The sequence below is a fragment of the Protopterus annectens genome, chromosome 1.part0, assembly GCF_019279795.1.
Source record: "Protopterus annectens isolate FY-2018-M chromosome 1.part0, PAN1.0, whole genome shotgun sequence".
Classification (NCBI taxonomy): Eukaryota; Metazoa; Chordata; order Ceratodontiformes; family Protopteridae; genus Protopterus; species Protopterus annectens.
The window spans coordinates 884945017-884968278 of NC_056725.1; the positions used below are offsets into that span (position 1 = coordinate 884945017).

At 37.0% G+C, this 23262-nt stretch overlaps 1 protein-coding gene across 1 annotated transcript in view; it reads left to right on the top strand.

The window, feature by feature from the left end:
• LOC122796908 (CD109 antigen-like) overlaps positions 1 to 23262 on the top strand; it is a 969469-nt gene that overhangs the window by 342092 nt on the left and 604115 nt on the right. The window contains exon 9 of the mRNA XM_044065708.1: positions 16540 to 16663. Within this exon, the coding sequence (XP_043921643.1) occupies positions 16540 to 16663 (124 nt within the window). The remainder of the gene's footprint in view (positions 1 to 16539; positions 16664 to 23262) is intronic.

Consider the following 23262-nt stretch of genomic DNA (forward strand, 5'->3'; position numbering starts at 1 on the left):
AAACATATTGTAACAGATATATTAAAGAGAAAAAATGATTGTATAAATAGATTCTTTGAGAGTAATTGTGGATGCTGTGTTTTTGGATTCAGTCCTTTGTGTCTTTTTTTTTTTTTTTACATCAGTCCAGACATTGTTTTCCAGAGATCATTTCAATGATGAGAATGAAGACCAGTTAATTTCTTCTGGGATAGATATTATGTTGTATTTTTTGATGAAAGTGAAGGCTTCCTCTGAATCATTAAAAATTCTCATTTCATTTGAGTAGATAATTCTTCTCTTTGCAGGGTATATCAGTTGAGCTTTTATTTTGTTCTGCTTCAGTAGTCTCACAAGCAGCCACGAATTTTCCTCATTTCTAATACTCTAGTGGAATAATCATTATCAAAACTGATTTTACTTTAATTGTATTTCAATAGAATTTTCCTCCATGCTGCTTTGAGTACTAATTATTTGCCAGTATAGGATAAAAATGTTACTACTGTAGCTCTTGGTGCTGTAGAAGATGAAGAGGAAATAGGTTTCCCTATAGCTCTGTGTGCCCTCTCTATGCCATAAGATAAACCTTCTTTCAGATCTATAATTTCACCAATAGCCAAGAGTTTAGAAACAAGACACTATTCTCACCTTCAGACCTCTCTAGTAATCCAAAAATCCTTATGTTTGTTCTCCTCTCTCTGTTCTCCAAGTCATCCACCTTACTGATAAGCCAGTTGTTGTGCTGCTATAAAGTTTCAGATTGATTTTCTTCCACTTTGAGTCTCCCTTCTATGTCATTTAGTGAAGTTTCAATATCTGTGATTTTTGATCGCTGCTGTTGTAGTAATTCTCTTAAAACATCAGTTTGTTTTTGACAACTTTCCTTAAGGTTTTCTAGATTGTCTTTAAATCCATCCATTTTTAGAGATAGTTCATGCAGGATGGAAGACATCAGTTGGATTTCTTTCTTCAGAGTGCTTTCTGAGTGAGTATTCTTTGAATTGCTCATTTTTTTCTAAGTGAGATTTGTCTCCTGAATGTTTGACAGGAAAAATTCCGTGGAAATACTCCAAAATTGCTAAGAAGTTAGTTCAGGAGTTAATCTATAACATTTAGAAGTTTTTGTTAGAAAAAGTTTGATATTTTCCTGTTTTTTAGGCTAATTTGTAAAGCTCTAAAAAAGTGCTGCTTTCAGTCGGCCATCTAGGCTTCGCCCCCTTGATAATATGTTTAGATAAGGCATTTTTGTTACTTGTCTTCCTACTCTCATAGAGGTGTTCATATATTATTTCTTTTAACATGTGCTCAGTTTTGCCTACACAGAACCTACAGCACACTCTGCCACAGGGCTAAAAAAAAAAAACAACCCTTTTATTTGAGCAGTTATACCTTCCTTTCACTTTGAACTGATGATTTTTTACTATGAAATAATCACAGCAAAATATATTATTGCAGTAATTACAGTTACCACATTTATACATTCCATAAATAATGTCATCTCACTCATTCCTTTTCTAGGATTCAAATATATTTTAAAGGTTAAACCTTTTCTGTATGTAAGTGGCCAATTGCGCAGTTTTTCTTTATGGCCAAACTGTCATTCATTTTTACTAATTTGTGTTTAAAACCCACCTAATGTGCTTGTGGTCCAAAGTAAAAGAAATAATGAAACTACATTTTTATTGAGGCTTAGACCCAGCCTCCAAGGAACCAGAAGTCTCACATGTGCTAGCCATAGTTTGTGTGTTAGTGTTTTCTTCAATTAAGATGGGAGTATACAAAGATTTTTCCTTTTATTAATAACTTCGTACAAAGAATTATCAATGAAGGCTTCAGGGTACCCTCTCTTAAGGAACATACTCTTAAGTTTTTCACATTCTTCTATGAAGTCATTAAACAGGGTTAGCATCTATGCTGCACACACAAATTGCCCCTTTACTGCACCTCTTTTGCTTGGTGGGGTGTGAACTAGTGAAGTGCAGAAAAGATTTAGAATAGGTGGGTTTCCTGTATATTCTAGGAATATTTTTTCTGCTATTATCTTTTATCAACATGATGTCTAGGTAAGAAATACTATTCTGTCCTACATCATGAGTAAATTTAAAAGAAATCCATGGTGCTATTAATGTAATCTAAAAAAACAGGAATCTTACCAATGTCACCTTTCCATACTATAAAGATGTCATCCAGGTACCTTGTATAGAGGTACCATAAACTTTTGAATTCACTGTTGAGAACAGACCTCCTTTCCCACTCCACCATGACTAAATTAGTGTATAAAGACCCACAAGCAGATCCCATAATCACACCATTTTTTGAATAAAATATTCATTTTCAAAATAGATATTATTATTATATAACACCAAGTCAAGCAGTATAGTATGAATGGTTTTAACATGATATTACAGTGTGACTTTAAGAAATGAACTTCAGGAATTCATGTGATCGTTCACTAACTTTTAAATTTCCTGCGCTTGTTACCTTGCAACATCTGATGAAATATTTTATGATAGTCACGACAAAAGAGCTAATATGTTTTATAAAATAAACAGTGGTGTGTGTTTGCAGTGACCTATGCACATCCATGTATCAAATATGAAATAGCACTGACAAATATAAAACAATGCTACCTGTACCATAAAGTTAAAAGAGAACATCCAAGGTGCTGCTGTTGAAATTGCTATTAAAGTTGGTAGTAGAAGTAATGCAACTTTATCTTATCGGTATTGTCAAAGACTTCTTGACCTATTCTCACTGTAATAAAATGTTCTGAGTGTGTTCTCCATTTCATATCTTTATCTTCAGCTGTAATATAGTTTATGCCTTCATTTTGGCTTTTTGATGATCTTTAAAGAAATGCAGTAACCACAGATACACAATGTGGTGACTTAAACTATGATATAAGAATGTTTGGCAAGTTTACAAAGTTCTTATGCAAATGAGAATTTTAGGCACTCTGCTTAGTCAATCTCTTCAATACAAATGTGTAAATGCTGCCATTATCTTAAAAAATTTACCACGTGTGTGAATGAGAACTGATAGACGAATCACATGCACCTGTCTGTATTGTATATGAACATGGCCGAGCTTTGGGCATCATTGAGCGACTCTGCAGATACTGAACTGTTTATAGCATAGCGGTCTCACTTTCACAGTGTAGCCACTATTATACACCTTGACTCTGGCTGGAAGAGATGGCTTCTGTGAAAGGTCAGAGGACATCCCTAAGCTGGTGTGGAAACTGCACCACATATCATGAGAGTCTGCAAACTGCTCTGTACAGTCTGTTCATGAGAATCATTACCTGTCCTAACCTTGCAGAAAAGCTGTCTGTTCAAAGTGGAATATTCAGAAATGGGGAGCAGAGTTGTCATTGGTATGATGACTTCCAGCAACATCTGTCACATTAGTATGCTAGCAAATGGTAGAGGTTTTGGAGAAGTGCCTAGATTTGGCTTCCATTACTGTAATTCATTAGTAAGATGGGTATGTTTCCACAGTTCTGCTGCCACAGTGCCGGCCTTGCCTTTGGCCACTTGTGAATATTTAGCTAAATTGCCACTGTGTGATGCAGTGAGAATCAACATACAGTCCACAGGAAGTATATCAACTTACAACAGGATTTTAAGTAATTTTCTTCAATTTTTGCAAAAATAAAACATAGTCATCACTTTACTCATAACTTACTAGCATTGTATGCCTAATATTTTGCCCCATCTCTTTTATATTTTTTGATTTTCCAGTCAATCACTGAGGATTATAGTAATTCAGTAATGACAGACAATATGATTTCATAATTCTTATTTATTCTATGCTAAACATTTTGTTCTGGTGATTTCTTAAGGGAGTTAGTGTAATAATTAAAAATTATCCTTGATTTTTGTCCTTTTTCCCCACATTGTTTTTTTTTTATTTTATTTAGAAATCTTGAGCAAAAAAGTTTAAATGTACATCTTCTTGACAAGAGAATGATGATTCCAGCCAGAAAATTAGTTGAGTGAGGAGGGAATAATACCTCTGCCAAAAAGACCTTAAGTCATAACTTCTGCATAGGTTTAAGTTTTTCTTTATTCAGGTGCATGGGTTATAGGCATGTGCCAGCACACTCTGATGGTTTACAGGTCTTGAGGTAGACAATACCTGTATGACTCCTGACAGAAGTATACATGTCACAGAACATTAACATACCAGCTCAGCATGAAGTGAATTATTTACATTAAGTATCAATGTTTGTGCCAATGCAGGGAAAATGCCCTTTCTCTTTTTCCATTTTGTTTTGTATCAAGTGTGGAAATATAGATGAAACACTGCTTCTACAGCTGAGTGGCTGGTCCTTCTGTCCTTATACATGTTTATCCATTCACATTAACTTAATTAAATTGCAATACTTCATCAATTGCATCATGGTACCAATAGCTCTCTTCCCATTTTGCCTTCGTCTGCAGATTCTGAATAGGCAGGGGACTTCAGCTGCAGCAGGGTAGTGGTCCCTCCTTGACAAGCACATCCTGTTTTTGCATCATCAGTGATCAGTGGTGGCTCCTCCACCATGGGCTTCTCAGGACACCACAGCCACTACCAGCAGGAACAGACTGTGCTGGAGGTTGCTGTTAAGATGGATTTTGAGTGGGAGTCAGACATGTATGAACACCTCCTGCTTGGTGTGCAAGACCCACCGGAGTGTCAGTTCTGCCCACCCAGATGTACCTGGACTGGGATCTCATTAATGGTCTCCAGGCCAGTATAGCAGTGCAGTGTTCCCATTCACCAACTCTAATGTTTCATGCCCACCCCTGCCAGTTGTCCCACATGAGCCTCCATCACCAGTTGCCCATCTTCTGTGTGTATCTTCCCTTCCTTTCTGTAATATCTGTCTTTTTTATGTTTTTTTTTGTCAGCCGTCTTTCTTATTCTTACTTGTTATACATGCCCGTGCTTTCCTATAGCTTTTACTCTCTTGCCTTGTATATTTCAGAAAAAAATATCTATTAAAAAATCTGTTCCACTGCCTCCTCTGCCAGAACAATTCCATTTTTTCATCCTACCATGTTTCCTTGTGTACTTTTTTCCAACGTTCCAATCCACCCCCTCTCCACATTTATAAACAAATTAGGCTGGTGCCCATCAATGGGCAGCTGCAGAATAATACTGCTTGCAAAGTGGGTTGACTTGCCAGCACCACTGTGCCAAGGTACACATAGTGTATTGCACTGAAGTATCACAATAATAGCACACTACCACACTTGCTTGCTAACACTGGAAAGTTACAAAGTTACAACAGACTTCCACATGTGCATAGTTTATATGCATGTTTGCAAGTATTACCTTCTCATTTTCCAAATCAGCGTACATACTAACTTTTCTGCAGAGTTGTTTGGGTATTTCTTCATAGGTTGCACATATGTGAAAACCAGCACTGCTTGCTTTTGAATACAGCATTAATATATTGGCAAAGCACTCCCATTCGTCTTACATACTTATGCAGTGCATAACTAGGAATGATACCCATGGTCTCCTTTTTTTTCCTTTTATGTAACTTGAGAAACAGCATCTTGAAACTTATTGAATGTTGAAAAGAGTTATAAAGGAGTGTAGCTACAATTTCAAATTACTGTGAAAAGATGTCCCAGTATTTGTAAGTTATGCATTGCATACAACATTTCTAATGCTGTTGATATTTCACTGGGCCAGATGCAATGTGAACGTATAACACTGTGTATACATGTACCATATGTACAGACCCAGCTTCCCACTTTTCTTATTTCATGATTTTTAAAAGTTTGCTGTTTTAACCCATGGAAACCTGTCTGTGTCTTCCAGAAGATGACATTCAGACCATGCTTTGGCATTGCAGTATAGAATAAATAGTGCCTTTCCTGAAGAAAAAAACAAATTTGTTTCTTACGGTTTGTTAAGTCTGGGTAGACTCATGGCATTGCAGAGATTGAACAAAATTTATTTTTCTTGATTACTAGATTCAAATGGAGTTTTCCAGAAGGATAGTAATAAAAGCAAAGTGTTTGGTTGACTATGAATCCCAAAAGGTGCATTATCGGTTTAAGCAGTTCAATACATAATTTAGCAAAACAAATATTTTTATAAAGTCATACATCACTTTCTTTTTCATACACTTTGTGTATATAAAACTATACTCAAAGGTGCATTTTTTGCATGTTCATATTTAAGCTTATAGCTACTCAGAAGCATTTATTTTCCATTTAAATAAAATCATGTGCTAGTATTAGACAGTGGTGGCTCATGATATCAGACTGCAGTCCCCCCCCCCCCCCCCCAGTTGTTAACCACAATAAAAAATCCCGGAAACCACAAATGCATGCTTAGTAACTTGAATCCAGACTGCTGTTTAACCAGTCCGGATTCAGAAAGAAGGCAGCAGTCTATAGAAGCCCCAGAAGTCTATGTAGCTACAACTGCATAGACTGGAAGGGGATTGGACTACAAGGTCTGCAGACTGCATTCTCTGTTCCGGCACCGAGAAACAGGAACTGGCAGCACACACATGCAAACTGTGGAGTTTGTCAGATGGGAAATGAGTCATTCAGTGGACTTGATGGAAATTATTCTGTCGGGTAGTTATTTGAATGTATTCCAGGGGAAACGGTGTGTGTGTGTGTGTGTGTGTGTGTGTGTGTGTGTGTGTGTGTGTGTGTGTGTGTGTGTGTGTGTGTGTGTGTGTGTGTGTGTGTGTGTGTGTGTGTGTGTGTGTGAGAATCTGTTATAGATTTGTTCCCTCCTAATTTTTGAAACACTGCACTATCTATCTAATACACCAATGGAAAACAGTTATATTAGGAATATTAATTTTGTATTGCTTGGCATTTTTCTGGAGACAAAAATAAATTAATTAATTTAACAGACTGCAAATATGTCAAGTGCATGAGCATTTTTCTGTGAATAATTCTGATGAACACACACATGCACTTGCATTCATACACACTCATGCATAAATGCACACTCACACTGTAACACATACACACACACACACACACACACACACACACACACACACACACACACACACACACACACACACACACAAGCAGATCTCTCCATTTATTTTCAGTAAAACATTTTTGCTTATCTTTGGACTTTGTGTCAAGTAAAAATGTTTAAGAACAATGCAAAATTAATATTTTTTGAGTCAGTTCTGTTTTGTGTAGGATCTGTACACTATTTCCATTAAATGTGTTTATTGATTTATTTTTTTATTGACTGATGCCATCCATCATTGCTTCACATCTGTGCCAACATTGTATCTTGGTATGACATTGTGTTTTGAAAGGAAATATCCAACAAATTAGTACTTTTTAAATGAGTGCATATATATTTATAAGAAGTAAACACTTTTGGAAATAAAACTGCCTGAGGTTGTAGAATAAGACATGATCGCTAACAGGGATAGCAGTGAGTAAGTACTGAGCATGTGCAGCTCCTGGAAACTGAAGAAGAAGAAGAAGCAATCTATTAACACAGCTGTCGCCAACTGTTCTGAATACAAATACAGTTACCTGACCCCATCACTTGCATGAATTCCACAGGGGAAATGATTACCTATAGCTTTAACTGGCTGCCTTCCAGATTACTTAGTTAGTAGCTGCCACTCAACCCCTCTGTTTAGTACAATGTCAATCAAAACAGCTTTGTGCTATCCTCTAGTACATTAAGTTCATCAATTATAGGCAGAGTATTGACAAGTGGCATTTATGGAAAAATACTTTACAAAAGATATAGGGTGAGGAGATATTTTACTTCTCTGCATTCACTGTTTAAATATAATTGTTTATTAATAAGCATTTATGAGAGGTATGAATAACAATAACATTGAAATTATATGCCAAATAAGAAGTGGCAGTTAGGAAAATATCACAGTTAGCTCCTCAAGGATTTTGGATTCATAAAGGGGGTTTTGATTGAAAAAATCCATCATATCTACATTAGGATATCCGCAGACCTGTTTTGAGGTTATGACATCACAGGCTTTCTCTTGCAGCACACCAACATTTTTCAGTAGAATTTCACCTAAGAATTTTAAAAGAACTACCAAGGGGACCCAGTAGTGTCTCCTGCAACTATTCTGCCATCCCTCAAGAACTACAACTAGCTTCTTGCAATAGCTATGTCTCAACCACCCCAAGCATCTCACTCTGTTCCACAAAGTACCCTGGTGTCCTACCCTGAAAGATCCAACTAAGAATCTAGAAAAAACTACCATGAGGACCCAGTAGTGCCTCCTGCAATTATTCTTCCGCCCCTCAAGAACTACAACTGGTTTGTATGTACCCTATTTGTGTAAAACTTTTTACTCCTTTTTATGGTTGTTAATTTGACTCAGCATGTGCCTGCTAGCAGCCTACCATCTCCCTTTAAGCTTTTTAGGCTCCAACCCACTCCCCTGAGTGCTTGTGTTTCACCTCATAACTCCTCACTTTGGCCACTAGGTGGCAGTTTTTGCTCACTACCAACTTCTCCTCTCTCGTAGTAAGTACAGCTATTTCTCTAACAGCCTACACTATCCTGTTCAGCTCCAAACCCCATGTGTATTTCTCTGCTTTTCTCTACCTTAGATTGTGACCAGTGCCCATCCCCTGTGCCTCCTTACCTTGAGCACTGCTATCTACTTCACTGATTGTTTTCTGCTGCTGGGTCAGTCTTCTTTGCTCTACCTGCTCTGTTCGCCCTGTGGGCTCACACCGCTCCCCTACCCTGCCCCCAATTTTCACCTGCCCCCACTACTCCTACATTTATTCTAATCACTATTCCCCTCCCCCTTCTCAATCAACCAATCCAATCTCTTTTACACATCATCCACTCCCCCACCCATCCTCCACTAATTAACTACCCCTCCCCTATCCTAATCCATAAGGCCCTATACTCACATCTATACCCCTCCCTCTTAATCTCTCACACACCTCCTGACACCCTACTACCTCCTTATACCTAACTCACACTAATTAACCATGCCTTCCTCACTTTCACTAACCCTTTTAATACACTCTATTAGCTTGCTTCTTCTAATTCCTCTATTCCATGCAACCTCTTATTCCTCTTGCGAACCCACCCCCCATCTTTCCTATCCCCACTACCACTCCCAACTCCCATCCACACCCTATCACATCTAACTTTCACACCATATCCTCCTCTCTAATTCAACCAAACCCACTCCACTACTACAAACCAAAGATTATACCCTCCTCAATGAAACAGCACATACCTAAAGCAATATTGCTTTCCCCACAAAACCCAAGGAGCAAACCCAATCTCCTGTTCACATTCTCCTTTGCCAGTCTTTTCTTAGCAGGAGACATACACCCCAACCCGGACCTAAGACTAGCACCAATCTCACTTCCCCAATCACAACCAATATTACCAACCATAAATATCTCAAGCTACTTACCATTAACACCCAGAGTTTGAAAAACAAAATATCCCACTTCCATGCTTGTCTATACCATACCCTGCCAGACATAGTAACAGTCTCTGAGACACTGCTAAAACCCCACATTACTGACTCTGAAATCCTACCCCCTGGGTTTCAAGCACTCAGATATGACCACCAAATTAAGAAAGGAAGAGGAGTAGCCTTAATTTATTCTAGTCTACTCTCTGTCACTCCCTACCAAAACCACATTTCTCAGTTCAATAACACTGAACTAGTCATAGGAATGCTCAAAAAGCATTTGTGTTATGGCCCTCTATATCCCCCCTGGAAACAACACCAGTACACCTGAAGACATTCTTCTAAGGGCCACAACTAATATTACACTTGAGACATGCATATTAGGGGATGTGAACATTGACTGATTGACTGGAACAAAATTAATTCCAATAATCCCTCCATAAATATATATATATATATATATATATATATATATATATATATCAAGCTATTCAATTTCACACAACCTACGAATGACATTACCAGACCTAATAAAAACAATCCACCAGGCTCCACTCTTGATTGGATGCTAGTCTCCCACCCAAATAAAATCTCACACACAGGCATCCTACCAGACTCCATGAGTGACCACTTGCCAGATTTCATCCATAGAGCAACCCCCTCCACCCCTCACCTGCACCATTATATCCAGACTCGAAACCTCACAAACTTTAACCCTACAACTTTTTCCAGTTCCCTCAAACTAACAAACTGGGACAGTCTAAACACTCTTCCTCTAGATAACACCATAGACTTCTTCAACTCAACCTTCTTAAATAGCCTGAACTCTCAAGCCCCACCAAGAACAAAACATATAAAACCCAACTCTGCCCCGTGGCTAACTAAAGATACTAAAACACTTATGCAACAAAGAAACAAGACCTGGAAACTTTACCACCACAATAAGCACACTGACACCCTTCTTAAATATAAGCAACTCCACAACCTAGCCAAAAAATACATTATAAAAGATAAAATAATCCTACTATACTAAACTCCAGGCTAATCATTCCAAAAACCCTAAACAATTCTGGAACTCCATCAACTCTCTTCTGAACCCAGGTACCAAACATAATCCTTGCCCTGACACCATCAAAACTGACCCAGAAATAATCACTCTATTCAACTCCTTCTTTACCAACTCTATAGCAGAAATCACCAAGACCTTCCCAAATCACAACCCCTCTCCTCACCTCAAACCCTCTTCCCTAACCTCTACCAAATTTTTCATCCCTCACAATCCTCCCATATTTCAACTCAAACCCATCTCCACCTCATACATAAAAAAAAACTTTTCTCTAAACTTAAGCCATGTCCCAACGCCCCTGGCAATATCCCCTCACTATTCCTAAAACTTGCAGCTGATGGTATCGCGATCCCAATTTGCATTCTGATTAATAGACCCATACAAGAATCTTATGTCCCCAAACTGTGTTGTGCTGCCTTTATCCTACCCCTCCACAAAGGTGGCAAAAATAATAACATCTCAAACGTCCAACCTATAGCCATTCTCTCCCCAGTCTCAAAAATTCTTGAAAAATGCATCCACCTCCAGCTCATGCCTTTCCTTACCAATAATCAACTGTTCACCCCTACACAACATGGTTTCCATCCTGGCCATAGTACAATAACTGCTCTTCTCTCTTACCTAGACATAGTAAACCACTCCCATGACTCTGGAGAAATTGTATCCACAGTCCTTCTTGATCTCTCCAAGGTGTTTGACACAGTCTCCCATTCCCACCTCCTGAACCACCTTTCTAACCTTAATCTCTCTCAAAATACCATAACCTGGTTCAATAGCTACCTCTCTGACCGATCTTAGGCAGTGAAATGGCAAACTGGCACCTCAGCCTTCTTACCCACCCTGACCAGGGTTCCCCAAGGATTCATACTCAGTCCAATGCTCTTTAATATAGTCATTAATGATTTCCATGCAGCCATTCCAAACACTAAGATAGTACAATATGCAGACAACTCAGGTTTAGTCTGCTCCACATCTAACCTTCCAGAGCTCCAAACAAAAACTCAAACCACCTTCTCAACTACTGAGAACTGGATGCTTCAAAACCACCTCTCTCTAAATGCCAATAAATCTAAAATTCTACATTTCTCTTTCTCTAAATGCCAACAAATCTAAAATTCTGCTTTTCTCTCCCTCAAAATCCCTCCTTCCCGACAAACACTCTTTCAATATTATCAGCCATGCCAACTCCACCATAGAAGTTGTTCCTTCTGCTAAACTTCTTGAGGTTACAATTGATGAACACCTAAAATTCAATACTCATATTCAGCTAAATATTAAGAAAACACATCAGAAACTTGGCATGCTGTACAGAAACTCCCACTTTCTCTCTCCTTCTACAAGACAAACACTCACCACTACCTACTTACTACTGTCACTATTGTACAGTGCTCCCCTTCTAACCAACCTATCTTCCCCTATCTCTTCCAAACTGGAAATCTGTTACAACAAAATCTCAAAATTCACCACTAAATCCAAATACTCCTCTCACCAATGTACATCTTTCCACCTGCTAAATTGGCTAGAACTTCCCAACTGCCTTAACTACCTCCAACTCACTACAGCCCATAAACTAATTTTTAAACCAGCTAGATGCCCAGCTTTAACAAGCATCTTACCATCATACACCCCTCACAGAACTCTAAGATCTGCCCACCAAAATCTAATTTCTGTACACAAACCAAACCGTCCCACTGGTCAGCTTCTTCTATCCTTTTCTTTAGCAAAAAAATGGAATTCTCTCCCTCCCACTCTAAGAATTTCTGAAAACTTTGAACACTTTAACACCCAGATCCATTCCCACCTCACCCAAAATTGGAAATGCTGTTGCAGTCTACCCAACTAACCTGCTAATGACTCTACTACAAGTTAATCTACTCCATACTGAATACCTAAAACAGCAGCCTCACTCTGAATATAACATAATTTAACATCCATAGCTTGACTGTATATATTGTAAATAGTTTACTATCTGTCTTCTCCCCCCACCATTCTGGGAATGATTCTGTCCACTGCCAACTCATAAATTCTGATGCTATTTAACAAAGAACATCAATGCTTCCGTATCCTAAACTGTAATGTATGCACTCCACTTTTTCTATTTCTTAACTGCCTCTCTCTGTACATTAATATTCTAAATCTATACATTTTAAATGATGTACTTTCCAACTTTATTCACCCTTTTTATGGAAAACTGTAATTACAAATGTCACTTTTATAACTATGTTCAGATGATTTACAATTATTTTACAACCTTGCACACATGATCTACTTCCTCTATGCAACTAACCTCTGTACAACTTGTCTCTAATCAAGTGAGTATGTATGTAATGTATGTTTCTCTATGTTATGACTATACTCTACTAAGTTTTACTATGTACTATTACTTTTTGCTTATTTTTGCTGTGTATTAGGGAGCTTTTCTTGCCGGGCCTCCACTGAAAATGGGCTCCTTGAGCCCAGTGTACCTCTCTGGTCATCAAACTGAAAACAAATTGCCCATTACAATATAAAAAGTAGACAGAGTTCAACTATAGATTCTCTATAGGTCAAGTAGAAGCTCACACTTTAGAGAGTTTAAAGAAGTTACAATTTTGTGTGTTTTAAGAAGTTAAACTTTTCAAAATAATCACATGTAAAGAACTTATAAAGAGCAGAAATAAATATTACTTTTAATGAGCAAAAATGTGAGTATAAATGAATTTGTTCCATAATTGCATGATGCGTATTTACTTCTAAACTAAATTATTTACTGTCCTAAACAATTTGATTGTATTTTTCAAACCAGACATTTTTATTTATTTATTTATGTGACATTTGTTAAACACGTTGGTCCAACTGGGCCAGAAGCCCATTTTCAGTGGAGTCCCGGGGAGAAAAGCTCCAGATCATTTAACATAATTACACTCACAGTAAAGTAGAATGATATATTCTTAGTTATGCATTGTAGAAAGAAGTATTACATCAAGGAAACTATACAACAGCAAAAATTAAGCAGTAGCGGCTCATGCTATTATCAGATGGGAAACAAGTGATTCAGTGGACTTGATGGAAATGATAAACAAGTTGTAGTTATTTGAATGTATTCCAGGAAACACAGTGTGTGTGTGTGTGTGTGTGTGTGTGTGTGTGTGTGTGTGTGTGTGTGTGTGTGTGTGTATAATGCCCCAGTTAATATATACACTGATAGCTAGAGAAAACTCAGGATACCTGATGGCGGTTAGAGAATACCTCAGGCTTGAACTCTGTACCTTAGTTGCAGATAGTAAGAGCCTGAATTCCCTAACCACCATCATTTATGAAAACTGCACATTTTTGCCTCATATTTGTGTTCTGTCCTGCTCCTCATAAAATCTGTGGTTTCTGAATTTGTAATTCATTAAATAGTTGATGGTGCAGTGGTAGCATTGTTGCCTCACAGCTAGAGGTTCTCTAGTTTGATTCTTGACTGGGGTGCCTTCTGTGTGGAGTCTGCATGTCCTCCCTGTGTTTGTGTGGGTTTCCTATGGGTTCTCTGGTGTCCTCCCATGTTACAAAGACATGTGTCTGGAGTGTTTCTCCCTGGGCCTCTGCTGAGAATTGGCTTTTGTTCCAAGTCACTTTACTGGTTAGCAAATGTTAAATAAATTAAAATGACAGGCATTTGAATTTCAGACATCATATTCTTCAGAAAGTACATGGTAACACAAAACATTTTATTTTAGCAATTTTCTAAGTTTATAAGATGAATATTTGAAATGTATCCCTATGTTTGGGACTGTATTCCCCCATTATTGGCTTTGTCCAGTTTTTTGTGCTAAGGTTGAGAGATATGGTGAGAACTGAATTCACTGAATATGTTTGGGGGCTGTATTCCTCCATTACTGACTTTGTCCAGGTGTTTTGTGCTAAGAGGTTGACAGCTATAATGAGAACTGAATTCACTAAATGGAAGCCATTTAAGTTTCAGTCTTCTTCTCTTTCACAAAACAGGTGATTTGGCATAGTGGTATGTTGCTCTGACTGTTTTGCATAGGGTCCTGGGTTCGAGACTTGGCAGTAAAATATATGGTGGTAACACAGCATTTTATTCTAGCAACTTTTCAAGATTATACAAGTAAGGTTTAAACTGTGTCCCTGTTTTTTGGGCTTTTGTTCCCCCCAAAAATTATGGCTTTTTCCAGATTTCTTGTGCTGCAAAGTTGAAAGATACAGCCGAGTGTCTAGTAGATTTTACAAGGAGCTGAGAGCTGCAGGGGAAAAGAAGTTCAGTGCTGTTATGCTGAGCCTGCTTGCATTGTTAATAGCACAACAGGTAATGTACTTGGTTTTGATGCAGAAGGCTATGGGTTCTACTCCTACAGTATGTAGATAAATTGTTGATACTGTTGCAAAGGTGTGGTTGCTGCAATCCTTTTTGGCAAAGATACCTAGTAACTATGAACCTGTTATCAGTTTGCCATCCATTCCCTATTGCAATATTACTAGTTTATCATTTTTTAAATGTAACATAGGCAATTTATTCCTCAAGGGCAACAGGCACTTTATTTGTAGATGAAACAAAGAAATATAAAGTTGTTTGCTAGCAGCAATCTCTTCATTAGTTGCAGATCTCTTTAATGTGGAATTATTTAGATGGCTTTTACTTCAGAGATTGTGCATATTTACTGATACTGGTGGATTGTAGACATTTGAGTAGACTTTTATGATGGAAATGTTCTGAAATGGGCAGTTTTGTCATTATTGGTGCATGCATTTTGTTTCATTGTTTACTGGAAAAATGTTCAAAACAATACATTTAAAGCACCCTCTAACAACTGTACTGTATTATACAAGGAATATAATTTAATACAATCAGGAAGGTTTATCAAAGAACACATATATGTTTCGTGTGCAAGGGGCCTATGATTTGAAAACAGCCCAAAGTTAATCTTTAACTACCACTGGCAAAATTTATTTTCTTTGAATGTGGGCTTCAATACTGTTTCAATGAATGTGAGTTTCAATGGCAGAGAAGTTTTAATGCTAAGTCTATTTTCATTGTTAGACTGCATTGCTTTGTTTAGCATGTATCTATTAGTGTTTGTGCTGTAAAATGCAAAATAAAACTTTCAAATGAAATCCAAATCATCGCAGAAGTAAAGTAGTATGCACGTTACTGTGTTTATGGTAAATGGGGCAAAATAGGGAAGTAATGGGACATTGGAATGTCTGCAGGGAGGAGCTCCATTCTACCATGATTTTGTGAGGAGAAGGGTGGCAGACTCAGACAGCCCCACTGAACTATACCTCTCAACTATCCAGATTTTTGCAAAATGAATAGATTTTTGCTTCTTATTTTTGGTTTGATTCTCATAAAATTTGTACTTTTCTGACAAATCATTTAGGAATGAAGTCACTAAATAATGACAGATATTGAGTTCCAGACTTTATAACCTTCAGAAAAATGCATGCTAAAGCAAAACCTGTTATTCTGTCCACTGTGTAAGTTTATACAAGAACAATTTTTAGTACTGTTTGTATGTTCCCCCAATATATTTGGCCTTGTCCAGACTTACTGCATTAAGAGATTGAGAAGTTGTGCAAATAAATTGCTTTATAGAGTTAGGAATATCTAAACCTCTCAACTGTCCCCGATTTTGGCTCAAAATGTTGCTCTTCCCCTAATAATCCCTCCGCAAAATGGCAATTTTGGAAGAAAACATGGAGGGTTTACAATTATAAATAACTGCAGTGATCAGAGTTATAGATTACGTTTATTTCAGAAATGCATATAGATTCTCTTATTTTGTCAGCTCCTCAAGCTAACAGTACTAATATTAAAAAAAAGCCCCTTCTTTGACAGGTTCCCAAAACTTTTTCATGTTTCATTGCTATTTTGTGAAGAAAATCTGTAGCAGTGTTCTAAACAAACATTGACTTTGCAAATGTATACTAAATTGTATCATCAACATTGGATTTTTCGATGAAAGTGTATCTCCTGTGCTGTTTCTATTGTAATCACATTCTCATATGTAGCAGTATTCATTAATTGTTTAGAAATGGTAAAAAAATCTGAGTGGCTATTTATCTAATTCATGTGTTGTATTTACTTCTGTAGATTACAGGATCTAGAAACTTCAGTTTTAGCTTTCAAGAAATGCGTCCACTAATTCAATCGATTTCATTGAACTCCATTGGTGAACTGTTTTCCATTTCCGCCACTGCTACAGAATTACTAACAGGTATGCAAAGCCATATAAGAAAACAACTTGACATGGTTTGCACAAATAGAAAACAAGTAAGATAAATTTCTGAAAAGATGAAGAAGGACCTGAGTTGTATATTAACTGTTACCTTTAAATGAAGGCTAGAAGTGTTACCTGTCAGAAATTAAAAGCAAAATTCAGCCATTTGAATTTCATATTCATTAAAACAGCAATATTTATTTTATCGTATTTTATTTAATGTTTGTTTATCAGCCTGCAAAATTTAAAAATCTTGAGAGAGTTCATTATCTATGTAACTTCACAAAAGTAACTGATTAAAAGATGATCACCCAGTGGCTTGGTTTTATGTTGGCCCTGCATGAGAAACATATAGTTTGTCACTAGATAGCTGATTGATGCCCAGAAAGTTAAAATTAAAAGATCATTTGGATCTTGTCATTGTGGCTAGACTTACAAAAAAACAAGACAGTGAGAATTCTGTTTTTCTCACTTTCTTTCTTTTCTCTGATTTTGTGTGTGTGTGTGTGTGTGTGTGTGTGTGTGTGTGTGTGTGTGTGTGTGTGTGTGTGTGTGTGTGTGTGTTTGCATATATGGGTCCCTATCAGCTGATCAAGTTTTCAGAAACTCTTAACTCCATATGGTTGAGACCATTTGACTGAGTTTTTGAAAACTCAAAGCTTTTGAATGGGGATCGTGCTACATCGAGGATCAGGAAATTTATCCTTTACCTCACTGTAGTGTGATCTTGGGGTTGGTTTATATAATTTGCAAGGGCTTTAGGGGATGCTAGTCCCCTGCAAAAATGTAAAAAAATGTAGATTTTTGTGGCTTTTTTTTTTATGTTCGAGTTTTCGGACACTCGAGCTTATGGTCTCTTCGATATTATTTTTGAGTTTCTGAAAAGTCAATCATCTGACATAGACCCGTATCTATATATAAATATATATATATATATATAGAGAGAGAGAGAGAGAGAGAGTGTGAGAGACGGATATAGATATAGTTAATTTCGCCACTTACCCACATTAGCTTTTATAAGCAATTATTCTCATACAAAATACATGTGGTTAACATTAAAAACTAAGTAATTAAACTTTTAAAAAGTCTGGATCAATTTATAGTAGTAATAATCAGTGGTGGTGGCAGAGATTCTGCTTTTCCTAGCTCATTTAGGCTTTATCATTATAGTCTAACTCTAGCATTCACTAGTATTTGCTTATATCCCACACTGCCGATATTAGCTTTTGCTTCTTTAACATCTGATGAGGGATGGAGATGAAAAAAATTGGACTAAAGGCTGACTAGTGCAGTGTCGCAGTTTGTTTTTATAGAAATTTCTAGAATAAATTATTTAATATTTGTTTACTGGGAAAGTCTGACTGTGACAGAGCCCATTTTCAGCGGAGGCCCGGGGAGAAAACCTTCAGATGCGTATCTTTTGGAATGTGGGAGGAAATCGGAGTATCCAGAGAAAACCCATATGAATGCAGGGAGAACATGCAGACTCTACACAGAAGGCAATCCAGCCACGAACTGAACCAGGGAACCTCTGGCTGTAACGTGACAATATTGACCTCTGTACCACTGTATCATCCAATTAGAACAAATTAGTTACATAGTCATTAAGAAGTTGATGAAATACTGAACCATTTGTATTTGTAACAAAGTTCAAAATCGAAAACATTTTCAGACCCTTTATTAAGATCTTTTATGCATAAGTTTAGCATTATAAAACAACTATTCTAGGGTAACCTATGGGTGGAAGGCGATTTTATTCTTGAGTATCATTTACCTGAAATTCAGTCTTGTGATGATCAGAGGTCCTCCTTAGTGATGCCCTTTTTCAGGGAATTTCCCCCTTCTTCAAGTTGGTGCAATAGTGAAGTTGGTATATTTAAGTTTGGGGGATTGAGGGGCTTGCCTCCCTAACTGGGGGTACAGGGGAGCTTGCTACCTTGCAAGTACAGTTTAATTTAAAAAGTGTTTTTTTTGGGGGGTATAGTTCAGAGATTCCAAGGTTTGGCGGGTTGAACTTCATCCAGTCACAGGGGAAGTCTGTTCTACTCTCTGCCTTTAGATAACTCTTTGCAAGTTCTACCTTTAATTGAAACAAAACAGCAGCAAATAAATTGATTCCATCATCATCTGATTGTTGGAATATTAAGATTCATAACTAAAATAATATCTTTCTCAGTACCCTTCTAACATGTGTAATATTCCCTAGGAATATACTTAATATAATTTAAAACTAACAGTTTCTTTATTTTAGAACCTTGTATCATCAGTGTAAAAAAATGTTGAACATTCTAAAATTATCCAGTGAAGTTTTTTTTTTACCTGCTTTATTTTAATAATAAAACCATACATTTCATATGTGAATTCTCATACCATGACTTCAAACGAAATCAGTAGTTAAGTAACAGTTTGGAATATGAACATCATCTTTTGCCAAGACCAGAATCTATTAAACTGTATGAAATATTCTATATAATGTACATTGGGCTTTGTACATAATATGCAGAGTTATGTGTTCTATGTTTTCTCAAAACTGTTAAGACATGGTTAAATGCTGTTGAAGTATCATCATAATGTTAAAATTAGTTTTTTTTCTTCTTTTTAGTTTGGAATTTCAATAAACACAGTTTAGAAAAATAAAATATTTTGCAAGCCAGTGCATTGCTTTTATCTAACTTAACCATTAATCTTTACAATTTTTACTTCACAACAGATTGCACTTACAGCATTTAGACCTAAGCTACTGTAAGTACACTGTGTTCAGAATTCAACAAACCTAAAAAACAATGAAAATATGTACATTAATCATTTCTTGTAAGAATACTTTTGTCAGCATCTTCTAATGCCCTTTTTCTCTTCTAGAAAAGGTATTACTTCGTTCACTGTATCAATTTCAGTGGCCCCATGAGACGAAAAAGTAAATGCACATTGAGATGTGTGAATAGTTTTATCAGCTCTCAAGAGTACAACTGAAAAGTTGCATAACCCCTTAAGTCTTACTATTTTCTGATTAGTAAATATAATCTCATACTAAAAACTGTCATGCAGAGCAGGGCATGAAGCATGTTAAGCGCATGGAGTTAATAGCGGCATTGCACATATGCTTTCCTAATCCGAAAATCTGTGGCAGGAGAAGCAGAGCAGCTTTGATCTGCTAGATTACAAGCCAGGTAAGTAGACTCTCTGTGAGTGCATCTGTGTGTGTGTGTGTGTGTGTGTGTGTGTGTGTGTGTGTGTGTGTGTGTGTGTGTGTGTGTGTGGCAGGGGTACATGGACAGTGTTTAGGTGAATACTTTAATTAAACATGAATGACTGTTTAGTGTGAGTGCTTGCATGTGCATATGTGTGTGTGTGTGTGTGTGTGTGTGTGTGTGTGTGTGTATGTGTGTATGTTCGCTCACATGAACTTGTGGTCTCTACTATCTGACAGCGAAGGCTAAGAATACCAGAGTGATAAACTATAGCAGCTCTGCTCTAATCATCCTCTCCTCTCAGACAGATGCTGATGAAGCTAAATTATGCTATGTTCCCCTCTGTGTTTGTTTTTGCATTTATACATGTGTGTATGTGTGTGTGTGTCCTTTGAAGGAGAATGTGGGACTGATTGCGACACACTAATAACTATGCATATTCCTGTAGAAGATGGTAGGCTGCTTAGCTGAGCAGTTACTTAAATTGCTCATGTTACTGATTTATAGTCATGCAAGTTTAGAATTAATTAGGTCTAGTGCTACTCCGAATGAGCAGCGTTGCGAATCACATTTTAGTGGAGCAGTGCAACTTAATTTGTGTGTGCGTAGCATGACTTGTGTTACTACACTCACTTCTAAGAATTCTTTTCATAATGTTCTACCAACAAAATATAGTCAGAGGTTGCTCTGACACAAAAGAATCAGAACACTGATGAGGAGAAGCACGGCTACCTCAATGGGTAGCATTCAGGTTACACAGGGGGAGCAGATGCAAGGTGTGCAAATTATACAGCCAGAGAACTAGAAACAAAATTAAGAAAAGCCCCTAACTAAAGAACATCAGGCCTAGATGTAGTACAGCTTGGTTACCAGCAAGACAAACAATATTCCTCAAGGCTGAACATTTAAGGCATCCTAAAAACTATAGACCAATAACTTGTCTACTGATGGTGTACAAATTATGTACTGAAACTGATGCAGACTGCAATCATTTGGAAGAAAACAATCATGCCAAAAGAACAAAAGTGTAAGAAAAAAATTCCTTAGGCACAAAGGATCATTTCTTGCTAAACAAAGCCGTAATAGAGAATAGCAAAAGGGGAAGAACCTAAGTATGGCATGGATAGATTACAAAAAGCAATTGACAACATCCTAGATTCTTGGATAAAGGATTGATACAGATTCATAAGTTGCATCCCAAAATAATCAATTAGATTACAGTGACTAAGAAATAGTGCCAAACACTTTGCAGTTAAGCCATGACAAAGGGCAAATTATTATCCCAGGGATAAAAATGTAAAGAGGCTATTCCAGGGTGTTTCTTTGTCACCAGTTTTGTTTTGTCTTGCCTTTAACCCATTGAGCTGTTTACTTAACAAATTAGGTCTTGGTTGCAACTTGGATCCCAGAATACTACCTTACTTAAAGACTTTTCGTCTACATTTTTCTGGATTTCTTAAAATGATATACAGATATCAGATGAGGAAAGCACACCTGCAAGTGATTAAAACTTTCTCAGATGAAATCAGAATGTCATTTGGTCTTGATAAATGTGCAAAAGCAACATTTAAAGCATGAAAGTTGCAGTACCAAAAATATTGATCTGGGACACGAAAGTGATATAAAGGAACTTGAGCAGGAGGGAGTATATAACTATTTGCAAACTGATTAAGGATTGTTAATAAAACATGAACAAATGCAAATAGAACTCAGTAAGGAAAGCTTCAGAAGACTAAAACTAATGTAGAAAACAGCCTTGAAATCAAGAAATAAAGTCCAGGCTGTAAACTAATTTGATCTTCCTGTTCTAACTTGCAGATTTGGTGTGATTGACTGGCCCTAAAAGGTATTGGGTCAGTTGGATGGGAAAACAAGAAAATTGCTTCAAGCTTATCAGATTATATATACAAATCATTGTTATATATTCCATGCTCTGAAAGAGGTATGGGTGTCCTCAAAATTGATTACACATATAGAGCTACATTCATGGGACTGCATACATACCTGCTGATCTCATCAGATGTAAACATAGTGAATGTTTTAAAACATGAGGAGAGAAGTCTAAGATGACCTCTCTGATTAGTTTAGCAGAATCATTCTGGATTCAAGCAGGAATGGAAATCAAACCAGAAGTAGACAAAAATCAGACAGGAACTGAATGTGCCAAAAACAAAAGAAAGAATATATGAAGAAGGATCAGCTGAAAAGGAAAAAAATTGTGGAAAAGCCATAAATATGGAGGTAAGTATAGAGATCTCCTGAAACAGCCTCATGTTTATGAGGATTTGATAATGGAATGGTTAAGGAGTGGTAAGCTGAAGCCACAGGATAAAAGGTTAATAATAACAGCCCAGTATAGTGGACTTCATACACATTGGTTTGCAATGTCCATTGAACATGTGGGATAAACAGATAAATGTAAGTTCTTTAAAAAGAATTGGAAACAGTTAAACATCTTGTTGCTGGTTGTGATACACAAATTGCAGAGGGCCTATATACTGAAAGACATAATAATAATAAGACTGTTACATTAGTTATTGTGAAAACACTACAATATAGAAGTTGTTCAGAAGCAGTGGAAACATGAACCACAAAACATTACGTAGAACGATTAAATGTACATCACATAGGATAACCAATTACCAACAGTTCAAAAGACAGATGCGAGAAAATGAGATATAGTAATCAAAGTCAATGAAAAAATAAAAGACAAAGAAGCTTTTATTACTGAAATTGTTACACCCAGTGATTACACTGTCTTATGTAAACAGAGACACAATGTCAAAAAATACCTGGATTTGCAGTAGGAAACAAGAGCAATTTGGACGAAAGATACCCAGACAATTCCAATAGTAGTAGTACAATGTGTCTAATAAAAAAGAATTTACAGTGTATTAAACCTATTAACAATACATGTGGCTTCACATGGATAGCAGAATGTGTGAATTCTGGACACATTGTGGGTGCTACGAAGAGCACATATGTTCATGAACTTTAATTATACCCTGACTTAGGAATGGGGACCATACACATAAAGGTATTAGAAAACCAAACAACTTGGAGAAATTAAACCAGGGGAACAGAACTACATGATGATGTTATTTATAAACTGCTTGTATTTGTTCTACCATCTACCATGGGATCATAAGATCATAGGAGTTGCTAGGCAACTGAACTGCAAGGTCATTTCTGCTTTACCAGTACCCTCCCTTAGGCCTTGTTTCTCATTTCAAAGAGGGCCAGGTCACTCATTGCAGGGGTGAATTTATGAACACCCATTCAGTTGTCAAGCTTCTCTTTTTAAAAGCAGGCAGTGTGTCACACTGCTTGACTAGGAGAGGAAGTTTGTTCCAGAGAAAGGGTAGGCACTGTGACAAATCTATCCCTTCTCTTTGTCTCATTATTTGC